This window comes from Triturus cristatus, chromosome 5_2 (assembly GCF_964204655.1).
Source record: "Triturus cristatus chromosome 5_2, aTriCri1.1, whole genome shotgun sequence".
Taxonomy (NCBI): domain Eukaryota; kingdom Metazoa; phylum Chordata; class Amphibia; order Caudata; family Salamandridae; genus Triturus; species Triturus cristatus.
The window spans coordinates 929,499,749-929,513,595 of record NC_140588.1 but is presented as its reverse complement, the minus strand read 5'-3'; the positions used below and the strand labels follow the sequence as shown (position 1 = coordinate 929,513,595).

General features: G+C 45.9%; 1 protein-coding gene across 2 annotated transcripts in view; it reads right to left on the bottom strand.

Annotated features, from left to right (window-relative positions):
* Positions 1–13,847, bottom strand: part of STAG2 (STAG2 cohesin complex component) — a 1,427,207-nt gene that overhangs the window by 323,323 nt on the left and 1,090,037 nt on the right. For both annotated transcript variants that reach the window (XM_085608133.1, XM_085608134.1), the window contains exon 29: positions 3,130–3,278. In XM_085608133.1, coding sequence (XP_085464259.1) covers positions 3,130–3,278 — 149 coding nt within the window. The remainder of the gene's footprint in view (positions 1–3,129; positions 3,279–13,847) is intronic.

Here is a 13,847-nt window from a genome sequence, read left to right as displayed (position 1 = left end):
TAGGTAAGGGCTACTTTCAGTAGTGAGGGGGCCTTGGATGGGACCCGCCCCTTGGGCAACAATAGGGTATGGAGGATGCCTTGGGCCAATGCTTGCGGTGTGAGCCCTGCCTTGTGGAGGTTATGACCAGCAATACAGTACGCCAAAGACGGCAATTGGCACGCGTAACAGTATGCCTGAAAATCTGGGACGCCCATGTCCCCTTTGTTCCCAGCTGAAGCTTCGAGAGCCCCACCCTCCTGCGGCCCTTCCCAAATATTAATTCCAGCAAGAGTGTATTCAGAGTTTTAAAGATAACAGTCGGGATCCCTATTGGTAGGTTAGTAAAGTAGTAGAGCAATTTCGCAAACATGAACATTTTGGTAATGGCAATTCTACCTGCCACAGAGAGTGGTAGTGATGTCCAAAAGGTTATTAGGGTTCTGAGTGCCTTGCCTACCCATAAGAGATTGCCACTCAACAATTCTTGTGGACCCCTGTATATCTGTATGCCTAAATATTTAAAGGTGGTGGGCGTAATCAGGAGAGTTAGGGGGCCAAAGCGGATAGTCTCTAGTTGTTCCTCAAAGTGGAAATAAAAGGCATATGATTTGGTCTCTTTGATATTAAAGCCAGAAACACTTTGGAATGGGCCCAAGACCAACCTGGATATTGTGCAGGTAGAGGATAATGTCATCAATGTATAATGAGAGGGTAATGCATAGTGTTGCCAACACGGATGTCATGTCTTTTTGAAGTTTAATGGGTAAAGGCGCAAGTGCTAATACGAATAAGAGTGGGGAAAGCGGATAGCCTTGATGCGTACCGCAGCTAACTGGGTAAGGCTGTGAGATGTGTACTCCTGTGCTGGCTCTTGCTGTGGGTGTCGTGTATAACAGTTTGACCCAGCGTATATATGCCGGAGGGATGACGAATTTTGTGAGTGTTGTCAGCATGTACTTCCAGCTAAGGGTGTTGAAAGCTTGCCTTAAGTCTAATGAGATGCACCCCGCCCCTGGATATGCGAGGTTGTGGCAGTCAGCACATGATAGAGACGCCTAATATTGAGAAAGGTGCTATGGCCGGGAACAAAGCCGCATTGGTCAATATGTATAAGCTGTGGCAGGTAGGGGAGTAAGCAAGAAGACAGTATTTTACTTGCGATTTTGTATTCGGTGTTCAATAGTGAGAGTGGCCGGTACCCGGAAATATCAGATAAGTCCTTGCCTGGCTTGGGAAGGGAAGTAACCAGTGCTAGCAACATGGTAGGGGGAAGACACCCAGTGTCCAACGCTGACTGGTAAAGGTGCTCTAAGTGGGGGAACAACGCAGCCGAGAAGGTATCATAAAATTCTACTAGGAGGGCATACAGTCCCAGAGTTTTGTTGCGAGGAAGCGCCCTGATCGCTGCCTTGATCTCCGTTTTGGCAATGGGAACTTCTAGATCTCGTTGATTTGCCTGTGGTAACTGGGGGACGTCGAGATCGTCCAGGAATGCTTCCACTGTTACCTCACCCCGGGTCCTCAGGGGCCTCATACAGTGTTTTATAGTATTCCCTGAACACTAGATTTATATCAGATTGCGTGTTCGCAGTGGTGCTCCCAGGCGTGATAACCTCATGTATTTGGGTGGGGGATAGCGCATCACGTAAGATTTTTAATTGTGATAAATCTGCAAGTAGAAGTATGCATAAGAATCTCAGATATTTCCTCTGGTATTTTACTATTGGGATATGGAGGCAAGTGTCCTGTAAATCTATTGCACACGTCCAGTCTTCCTGTGTGAAGTGAGGAAAGAACTGATAGAGTGCAATTATGCATAACATTTCCTTCCTGATCGACTTGCTGGTGAAATGCAGATGCAGTATTGGTCTGAATTAAGATTTTGGACGTTTCGTTTGAATTATTAATTATCTTGCATTAACGTCTTGCCCCTTTTAATAAGATGGAGCCAGCACCGCCTACCAGCATGGGAGAACTACTCTAGAGGATACTCAGAAGGCGGGAATCTGCAGGTAGAAGTATCCATCAAAAGTTAATTTCCTAGTGCTGTGATGTTGTTCTCGGACAAATAGGACATGGTCTTGTCTTAAAATGTAGGAAGTACCATGACACAGAATATTTAGCACCCACTTGTCAGTGGTTATTCTTTCCCACTCCTCTAGATGTGTTGTTGCTCTCCCTCACTAGAGTAGCGATCAAAGTTGGTTCGAGAGTATTAGGTTGTTACTGCAGAATTCCAGTGAAGTGCCTTCCCGGTGTATTAAATAGTACAGGTGGTGTTCATTTGGACTTTGATTGTTTCCTCTAGCCTTGCTGCTGGTGTTGTTGCTCAGTGCCAGTGAAGGAACTGAATCCTTCTTGGGAAATATCAACACGCCTTGGGTTTGTATTGCATCTTATCCTGAGCCCTATCAAGAGACTGCCTCATTTTTACAATCTTCCCCTTAGTGGGCTCATCAAATAAGTTGGATACGGAGAGAGGGAGGTTTACATTCTTTGGCTGAGCATCTGGTATGAGCAGCATCAGTCAAAGACAATATGATTTTCTAAGGGATACTCCACGGCAATTCAAGTTGTCGCTAGTTCAGCCAGGCCCAGTGCAGCACTGATTACTTGTTTAGCAACCTTCAAAATCTCATCAAAGTCTTCCTGCGCGTATCGAGGTAGGTCATCCATAAAAGACATCATAACTTCCAGATTTCTTACTCATAACTTCTGAAGACATCAATGGAATTTGTAACAGTAGCAGATTTGCTACACATTTGTTCCTGTGGAGTCTTGGGGCTAGCTATCCCTTTTTCAGTGGTGAAGTTGTCTACAGCAGACATGCCATGGTCTTTTCATATGACTGCAGTGCTGTTTTTTTGGCACCTGCTGACCTTTATCAATCTTTTTGAGTTTAGTCTTTGCCCTGTTTCTATTTCCAAACACTACACCTCATTGCAAATTGTTGCATTGAAATGTAGAAGTTTACCACAATTTTACTATAACATTTTAGTTTTTTGTATAAATACATTTAGAAAGTATGGAGTTCAAACAACAGTACAAATGTAAGATGGAATAAGCCCCAAGACAGTGCTTTTGAAGTCAAAAACCAGAATACATGAGAACATCCCTCTTAAAATATAGTAAATATCAGAAACTTACTTGTGCAACATAGCAATGGCTTCTCTTGTTTTCACTTGGTCAAGTCCAAATGTTAACGCAAAACGCCGTGCTAGCTCTTTTATACCAGTAAATGAAGGTGACGACCGGTCAAAGTTATAACTATGTTCCTGGATCATCTCATTGAAAAGCTACGTGAAGAGAAAAGCAAAGGTTAAATACATATAGCACACAGCCAAAATAAACAAACGTAACATACTTCTTAGGTAAGATACAATACGACTTCACAAGGTAAAAACATTGGTACTTTCTAATCAATTATCTACCTTTAACCTATAAATATTTCAAAAGTACGAAGAAGGTGCCACAGCGACAGATTCATTACAGCTGTGATGCGAAGGACATTATTAAGGCACTTCCTTTGACTAGGGGATAGATTACACCTAATTTCCAAGAGGACATGATAAGCGTTATTGAATAGTAACAGATGTGGCACCATCTCATTTTGAGAATCTGAAGCAAAATAGAACGCACTACAAAAAAAGTATAAAAAATAAGCAACACTCTGCAAACTCCACACAACTCTTGGAAGCTTGAAAGATCGGCAGAGGGAGTCGGAAGCACAGCAGAGACACAAACAGACACAGTTACTTACCCAGTAGTACTCTGTACTACTCTCACTTACTCCAAAAACAACTTGCAAACATCCAGACACAACACTAGATGGCAGGAGTATGCTAAGCATGTGAATCTACAGCTCTACATACCAAGAACCTATGCTTACTGGGTAAGTAACATTATCCGTTCGAGGCATGTGAGCTGTAGATCACATGCTTTGCATAGACTATGCAGCAGTACACTCCCAAGCGGTGGCTAACTTGTAGATATTGCAGTTGTTTGAAATAGTGTTTTAAGGACTGCCTGGCCTACATTAGCTTGATGACGTGCTAACACTTCTACACAATAGTGTTTAGTGTAGACCATGTAGCTGCCTTACATATGTCAGCTAGAGGAATATTACTTAAAAAGGCCATAGATGCACCTATTAAGCGAGTAGGATGCGCTTTAGGGGCTATGGATAAAGTTATTTTGGCTTTAGCGTAGCATGTTTGAATGCATTTAACGATCCATTTTGCAATACCAGATTTAGAGATGGGATAGCCTTTGTGAGGTGGAGTTTTTTTTTTTTGCTAAAGTCTTTTGTCCCATCTATGTGGTACAATAAAGCTCTTAACATTAAGCGTATGAAGAGTTCTGCTACAGAATCTGGTTGAGGAATTAACAAAGGTAACTCAACTGATTGGTTGATATGAAAAGCAGAAACCACTTTGGGGAGGAATTTAGGGTTGGTGCGGAGATCTACCCTATCCATGTGCAGCTGAAAGAAGGGTTCTTCTAAAGTTAATACCTGTAGCTCAGCAGCTCTCCTTAATGAGGTGATTGCTATGAGGAAAGCAACTTTCCATGAGAGAAATTGTAAAGGACACCTATACAATGGTTCGAAAGGTGGTCCCATGAGTCTTGTAAGGACAATGATGAGATTCCATCGTGGGGCAGGAGGAATCTTTGATGGGATTACTCTTTTTAAGCCTTCCATGAAGGCTTTGATTACTGGAACTCTTAATAGCGACAAATGTTGTCAGTTCTGTAAATATGCAGCTACTGCTGCTAGATGCAAAAAAATAGATGTGTAAGCTAGTCCAATTTGCTGTAAATGTAACAAATAACAGATAAGGTTCGCTATAGAAACACCCAGAGGGTTTATTTTGTTGTTATTGCAGTATGTAGCGAACCTTTTCCAGTTTGCTGCACAGCAAGCCCTAGTGGCCGGTTTTCTTGCCTCTTTTAGACTATTCATACCAACTGGTGGTAAATTTATGTAGCCAAACTCTATGATTTCATGAGCCAAATCGCTAAATTCAGTTCTTTGGGATTTGGAAGTCTGATTTTTCCATGGTTTTAAGTGACAAGGCTGGAGGTGAGGTACAGCTTGTGATGTGGAACTAGTGACAACTCTAACAGGGTAGTGTACCATAGTTGACAAGCCCATGTGGGTGCTACTAGAATCAGTATGAGAGATGTTTGTCTGGGCTTCCGAACCACAGATGGAATGAGTGGGTAAGGTGGAAAAGCATAGGCAGATATTCTTGACCCGTTCATCCACAGGGCATTTCCCTTTGAGAGCCGAAGTTTGGGCATTTTGCATTTTCGGATGTGGCGAACAAGTCCATCTGTGGGAACTACCAGAGTTGAAAGAATGGAAAGAGAACTTGGGGATGAATCTCTCACTCGAGAACTTAGTGTCTTCTTCTGCGGAGATCGGCAATTTGATTGTAGACTCCTTGGAGGTGTTCTGCCAGAAGATAAATCCTGTGATGAGTTGCCCATTTCCAAATGGTCGGAGCAAGTCGCGAAAGTTGGAAAGTGTTCCTTCCTGTTTTTGTACAAAATACATTGCTATCATGTTGTCTGATTGGGTCAGGAAAGTTCTTCCTAGTAGGGGAGGTTGAAAAGCTTTGAGCACAAGAAAAATTGCTAGAAGCTCTAGATAGTTTGAGTAGATGTTTGTGCTTGTTGCTCTACAGACCTTGTATGGTATAGCTTTGGAGAGAAGCACCCCAACCTGTTAGAGATATGTATTCTTTGAGCAGCACCTGTGGAACAGGGTTGATGAAAAGCAGTCCTTTTGATAAGTTTTGTGGGTTCCACCACTTCAGAGAGTGATGTGTACAGCCATGTACCAACACAAGATCGGTTAACGGACCATACGATTGATTCCACTGGCGTGCTACGCATTCTTGTAAGGGACGCATATGAAGTCTTGCATGGGGTACAATTGCGATTCAAGACGCCATAATTCCTAGTAGTTGCATGAACACTCTGGCTGGTGTTTAGAGGGTCTCCTAGGTATGATTGCATCTGCAAAGGATGCAGATGAGATTTTTGTGCATTGACTGTAAAACCCTGGTGATGAAGTAGGTTTATTGTCATTTGCTGGATTTGATGAGCCAGTCGTTTAAGTATAGGAAGACGTGAACCTGCTGTCCTCTGAGAAGAGCTGCATCACTGCTAGGCATTTGGTAAATATTCTAGGTGCTGTTGTCACTCCAAAGGGAAGTACCTTGACTTGATAATGCTTGCCTGCTATCACAAATCTGAGGTATTTGCAATGTGCTGGGTGAATTGGAACATGGAAATTTAAGTCGAGAGTTGACATAAAATTCAGCTTTTTGTAAAAGCGGAAGTATGTGCTGAAGGGTTACCATGTGAAAGTGTCCTGACAGAATATATTGGTTTAACTGTCTGAGATCCAAAATAGGTCTTAAGGAACCGTCCTTTTAGGGAAGGAGAAAATGCAGAGAGTAAACCCTGTACCTTGGTATTGTATTGGAACTGGTTCTAAAGCTTCTTTTAGTAAGATGGATTGCACTTCTTGTTGGAGCAAGAGCTGTGCAGACAGTTTGTGAGAGCGAGGTAGAATGTTTGGAGGATCGTTGGTGAGCTCCAGGCAATAACCATGTTGGTTAATTCCAATCACCCATTTGTCTGTAGTTATGGACTGCCAAATGGGGAGGAACTGCTTCAGTCTTCCCCCGACAGGTGTGGTATAGTAGGGGGGAAATGTGGGGAAGTCACTGCTTATTAGGGGAAGGGGAATTACAGGGTGTATTGCCTTTTCCTCTACCCTTGGAATGGTTTCCTCTGTAACCTCCTCAAAAGAATCCTCTTGAAGATGACTGGTTGTTACTAATATAGGTGTATGTATTTTGGTCTGAGGGTGTGGTCTTAGACCCTGCTCGATAAAAGGACTGATGAAAGGCACCTCTATTGGAAGGGAACTGGAGTGCTCCCATAGATTTGGCAACTTCTGTGTCCTTTTTCATTTTTTCTAAAGCTTGATCAACATCAGGTTTAAAAAGATGTTTTTTGTCGAATAGTGTATTCAGAATGAATTGTAAGACCTTGGGCTTAAATCCAGAGATCCTTAACCAAGCAGGTCTCCTAAGAAAAAAGCTGGCGTTGACCTCGCTAGCTGCAGTATCAGCAGTATCCAACACACACCTTATTGAAGAGTTAGAAATGTTATTCCCTTCATTTACTAAGTCCTGGGCTCTGGTTTTATGCTCATCTGGACCATATTGAAGCAGCTGCTCCATTTCGTCCCAGTGAGCCCCATCGTATCTGGCTAAAAGGTCTTGCAAATTTGCAATGCGCCAGTGGTTGGAAATTTGAGCCGCTACGCGCTTGCCAGAAGCATCAAATAACTTGGACTCTTTACCCGGTGGAGGAGTGTCCCCAGATTTTCTAGGAGTTAATATGCATGCAATCACAGGATCTTTAAAAATGTCATCTGCGTGTTTCATCATGCCCTTAAGCATAGAAAGTCTTTGAAACGATCTATGTGTGGACACCAAAGGTTCGAAGCAAAAACATTACTCTAATTTTTCTTAATGTACAAGTTACTTACCTTCGGTAACAATGTATCTGGTAGAGACGATTCTAGCCGCAGATTCCTTAACGTAGAATTATCCCCAAGTGTGAGACTGAACCCGGAAAACTTTCTTGCCCAGCATTTCTGCACGCCGGGGGGCGGTACCTCGGAGAACTTTCCTGCGCCACAACACGGAGCCATCACAACAAAACTGAAGAGAGCATGGGAACAGAGAAACAAACAGAGCGAGAAAGGGTGAGGACCAGGACCAGGCTGCACCGAGGCACCAGGAGGCTACAACAGGAAAGCCAAAACAGGAAGAGAGCAGACCACCTCTGAAGAACAACTGTGTAAGCCAGGTGGTAGCACCAGGCAGCACAAAAGTACCAGAAGACCATATCAGAAAAGACACAGTAGGGAGAGCGGAAAGCACCCCTCTGCGGAACCACCGTGCCAGCCAAGGAGAGAGCCGGCTGGAGGCACAAGCAGTGGAAAGCGCTGTAAGAGAAAGAAATAAAGGAAGAAAGAAAGAAAGAAAGGGAAAGAGAGAAAGAAAGAGAGAAAGAGAGAGACTGCAACCCTAGACCACACAGCAAAGGACCACAAGCCCGTAGCAGATGGGCAACAGCAATCCACCCCCAGACTACACAGTCAAGGAGGGCCAGAACCTCTGAAAGGAGCAGGAGGCCAAGGACAGGCAAAAGAACCCTCAGCGTAGATGACTACAAGGGGATCAGAAATTGTCACAACAAAGGGAAAAAAGCAAAAGCAGGCCCCTACACTGGAGAGAACACAGCTGGAGTGAAGTCCGACAGGTAGAAAATGAAAAAGACCCCCACAGAAGACAAGCCATCCAGAGGGAGGCTAGAGCAGAAAACCAAGCTGAGGATCCTCGCAGAACGGGGAGGAAGGGTGGGTCGTGAAGGCATCTGCGGCTAGAATTGTCTCTACCAGATGAATCGTTACCGAAGGTAAGTAACTTGTACATCTGATAGAGACTACTAGCTGCAGATTCCTTAACGTAGAATAGATACCCTAGCCATACCCAGACGGGAGGAGGGCCTACAGAGAGCCTCCCCACCAGGAGAGACTAGGGCCTCAGCAGGGGACATGGCACAAGAACAAGGAAAGGGCCAGGATATCCAATCCCAACCAAGAGAAAGAGCGTCCAACACCCCGCAGGGTCAGACAGCGCCCCAAAAGCTTCAAGGAACGCAAAGACCACCTCGAACCCAGTGAAAAGAGGTAGAACCAAAGGCAGGGCCCACCAGAAGAAACACAGGCATAGCGATAGAAAAGAGCTGAATAAACCTCAGCCGCAAGCAGCGGGCAAAACCGGAACGACGCCACCGCCAACAGCACAGGCCGAAGAAGAAAAGCACCGTTGCACGAAGCCCCAGCGGAACCAGAGGCAGGGGCGCAAGAAAACACATCAAGATCACAACGGAGGAGGAGAACAAGCAGGCCTGGGCATGCACCACCAATAACAGGCAACACCACGGAACAGCGCACCCCGGACAAGACAGATGCCAGCCGAAGGCAGAGGCCAGGGAGGGCCAGGACACACACTGACCCACTAAGAAGTGGAGGAATCCAGCAGAAAAGAAAAAGAGACGGAGGACGGCCTAAGCCTGCCACCAGAACACGGAGGCCAGGGAAAGCCAAACGCTCTGGAGCATCAGACCGAGGACCAAGTCAAAACACGAGACAAAAATGCAGAACCGCTACAAGCTGATGCCGCAGACAGGCGGCCAAGCGACGTAGCAACAAGGGGAAGGACGGATCTAGTGCAAGCTGCTCCAATACAAGTGGCAAGAAGATCGCACCTGCTACATACCATGACGCCATGGAGAGCAAGGAACCCGGAAAGGGTGACCACCCCTCGCCAGCACAGGACAGAGCTATGTATTAGCTACAAATACCCCACATAGGGTAGATAACAGCCTAAGAACCATGGGAACACCTCTAAGGAAACAATTACCGCAGCAGAGGACAAAACAAAGACCTGCAGAAATAACCAGCAGACAGCTTACCAGGCAGCCTATAAAGAAGGCACAGAAGGCCTAATCTCGGGGCCTACCAGGCTTACCAATAGTCAAAACCACAAGGCAACAAAGGGCCGGACCAGCAGTCAAGGGCCCAACAAAAGGACCCCAAGGGCACAGGAACCATACAGAACACACAACCCTGGCTACCCGTTACAAGGCCCCAGGATAAACACGCACGACGCCGACGACGGACGCGGAGCCGCAGACGACGCCTAGCGACGCGCAAGGGGTATTGCTGATGAAAAATCTTCCGGCTCCAGTCTGACGCCTGGGGATATTCTAAGGTGAGGAATCTAACTAACGTGTTTCTTTCAGATACAAAGGACTACCCATCGAGAGGTGGTACACTTTTGCACAGCCAGACCTTTCTTGGCACCGACACAGGGAACGAAGAGTTGATTGTCCACCCAGAAATCCTTTGTGCAGTCAAGGTAGAAAGACCGCTCACGTTTTGTGTCCAAACAGTGGGGTCTCTCGTCCTTCTTGGAAGGATGTGGAGGCGGGAAAAAAGGTGGACAGAGTAATAGTCTGTTCCATGTGTAAAGGAGTGACAACTTTAGGGAGGAACAAGGGCTTTGTTCGAAGCACCTCTTTGTCGGGAGGACCGAGAAGAACGGGATCTTCGAAGAAAGAGCCTGAAGCCGACTCACTCTGCGCGCAGAGGTAATGGCAACAAGAAAAGCAGTCTTAAGAGTGAGAAGCCTAAGAGGACAGTTGTGAAGAGGCTCAAAGGGAGCATACATAAGGTAAGTCAAAACAAGGTTCAAGTCCCACAGAGGCATTATGAAAGTAGATGGAGTAAAGAGATGAATAATGCCTTTAAAGAACCTACTTACTATAGGGGACTTGAACAAGGAGGGCTGATGTGCTAGCCGAAGAAAAGCAGAAATGGCTGCCAGGTAGTCTTTAAAAGTGCCAAGAGCAGAGCCCAGGTTGGCCAAAGAAAGATGGAACACTCCGAAAAGAGGGCAGAAATGGGATCCACAGCCTTTGCTGTGCACCATGCCACAAACTTGGTCCATCTACAGGGGTATACCTTTCAAGTGGGACGGACGCCTGGCTGCCAAGTTGACATTACAGACTTCAGGAAGAAAGTCAAAAGCTGTCAACTGTCGCAGTTCAATCGCAATGCAAGGAGGTGGAGACTGGACAGGTTTGGGTGAAAGACCGTCCCCTGCTGCTGTGACAGAAGATCCTCCCGAAGAGGCAGTCTCATCGGAGGATCGATGGCCATGCTCAGGAGCAAGGAGTACTAAACTCTTCGTGCCTAGTCCAGAGCCACAAGAATGACTTGGGCCCGGTCACGGTTGATCAAAGATGAAAAGAGCCACTGAGCGAGTGCCACCTAAGAAACTCCAACGTGCAGAACTGCTGACTTTGTGCGTTCTCTTCGATGGCTAACAGATTTAACCTAGGCTCTCCTCACTGCTGAAAGAGACCTCACCTCGGAGTGAAGACGCCATTCGTGATCCACCAGGCACTAACAGCTGAGTTAGTCGTTCCTGGCATTCAGAGAAACTGCCAGGTGTTGAACCACACCAGGGTACTGACCTGATGTTCCAGCCATGTCCAAAGGCGAAGAGCCTCTTGACAAAGGGTCCACGACTCCACCACGCCCTGTGTATTGCAGTATCACATAGAGGTGGTGTTGCACTTGAGAGGGGGAAGGAATGCCTTCAGTGCCAAGCGAATCGCCCTGAGCTCCAACAGGTTGATATGGAGCCCGGACTCCGCCAGAGACCAGACTCCTCTGATCTCTGCCTCTCCCAGGTGGCCGCCCCATCCCAGGAGTGATACATCGGTCACCACTGTGAGGTTGGTTGGGGAAAGGAGAGGGATCTGCCTCTGACCAAACCTGGTTTGTTAACCAACACTGCTTTTGTTGCGCAGTCCCTTCCGAGATCTGGACATAGTCTGAAAGATTACCCTGGTGCTGCACCCACTGGAACTTCAGGTCCCACTGTGGACTGGCCCCGTTGCTGGGTCGGACGTCCATGCAGGGACTGGGCAGCTTGCGTGGGCCACTGGCTGGACTGGGTCGGACATGGTGGGTGCCCCTTCCGTAGCCACGAAAGGAAAACTGGTGGACGGGAGGACGCAGCAAGGCCCAAGGATCTGGCCATAGCCAGAGAATCCTTAAAGCGCTCCAGTGCTGAGTCTGCCTTGTCACCAAAAAGGCAACGGCCATCGAAGGGCATGTCCAGCTAAGTCGGCTGAACATCCCCCAAAAAACCAGACGTCCTTAACCAGGCGTAGTGCCCAAGGGCTACTGACATGGCAATCTTTCCGCCCACTGAGGTGTTATCCCGGCAACAACGACACTGACGCGGAGTCGACTGACGCCACCTACTGATGAGCAGGGGTATTGCTGAAGAAAAATTCTCCGGATCCATTCTGATACCTGAGGGTAATTCTAAGGTAAGGAATCTATAACTAATAGTTTCTTTCAGAAAGGACTGAAGAGCACAGGGATATATCTGCTCATGAAGGTATCCCGTCATGTAATATTCAGTACCCTGCCTTAGGGCTGTCAGGCCTGCTGTAGCGGTGACTTACAAATATTACATGCAGTGTTAGGGATGTGTTACATGTCATGTTTTCACTTTTGTCTGCACCATGACATGCAGCCTGCGATAACAGCCCTGCATGTGCTTGGCGAGGGGGTCCCTCGCCAAGCCCTTAGGGAACCTCTTTAGTACCTCAGGTCCGTGTACCATTTTTTAGGGACTTACAGAGGGTGCTAAAGGGTATGCCACATGGGAGGAACAATAGTACAGTTTTGGGAAAGAGCTCTGGCACTGGGGACCTGGTTAGCAGGAACCCAGTTCAAGAACTCAGGCACTTTTACCAAGCAAAATGTGGGAGTGACCATGTGAAAAGGGCTACTTTCCTACAACTGTCCTGCCTGGAGTAATGAAGTAATGCCTGGACGCCCTGCTATGATCATGGATATAGTGGCCTTTGTGATGGAGGGTTCATTGAATACCCACTGGCAAAAGAGGGGGAACCTGAGGGGGTGCGGAAATGCAGAGTGGGTCTGAGACACAAACCAAGACTGGTCATTAGTGCCTACAGCATGGCTTGAGGAGCGCTAGAGAAGGCACAGTATCAGCTTCCAGAGTACCCCTTGTAAGAAAGTCGCTCTGTATATACTGGACCAAAGTAAGGTACAGTGTTCACAGAGTCCACAGTCCCCAGAGGTATCGCAGAGGCTAAAGTTAGATATAACCTTACTCTCTAAAGTGGTAGCTTGGTCGAGCAGTAAGGCAGTATCAGAGGACAGTGTAAAGCATTTGTTGTACACACTCAGTCAGTAAATGGTCTCACACACTCAATAACTGAACTCTAGGCCAATTGTGTTGTGTCAAAAGATATAGTTTTATTTTAGAACCAACAAGGTATCAAAATATACTTTCTCAGAATGAATTACTTTAGTTAAATACTTTTCAAATAGGCAATAGACTCTTTGAATACAATAGTCACAGTTTGTTGCAATAGGCAACACAATTTCAAACCTAATGCAACATTGAGCTCAAAGGGAAGTTTTAGTTAAATGTAATTATTTACTTTGTAGATTGCTTTTCTAACCACAGGACTGGATCCTAGATTCAGTCCTGCGACATGAGCTGGAAACAGTTAAGTAAAAGTTTTGGTTACAGTAGTGATTTTTAAGGAATATTATTGTATTTTAAAAGTTGACACTTAGAAACCTTTTCAGGTGAAATTACCAATGTTATTCTATGGAAGGAAATTCAATTTGCAGGTAAAGTATGTTTGCGTTACTTTTGTAATCCAGTGCTGGGCTCCTAGGTTCAGCACTGGGACATCTATCTAAAACAGGCAAGTAATTACGTTTTTATCGTTGGCATGATTTTTAAAGAATATTTGTAAGTTTCAAAAATCGACACTTAGAAACTTTTTCAGCAAAAAGCAGGCAATGATATCCTATGGAAGGAAATTCAAGTTACTGGTAAGTACGTTTAAAATTACTTTCCAGGGTCAGCACTGAGGTCTCTCCTGATAACAGGTGAGCAAATCGGAATTCGTTGTTCGGCTGATTTTGGATGAATATTTTAAAGTTCCAAAACTCCACACTGAGAAGAATTTCCAAGTGAAACCAGTCAATGTAGGCCTATGGAAGAAAAGTGAGTTATCGGCTTTTAGGTAAGTACTCGACTGGCAGAGTTAAGCTTCTGGGCATAGACTCGGGGGTCTCCCAGGGTCAGGTAGGTACAGTTGGTACACCCTCAGCGGCACAGGGGCAGCCGGGAGCAGAGGTA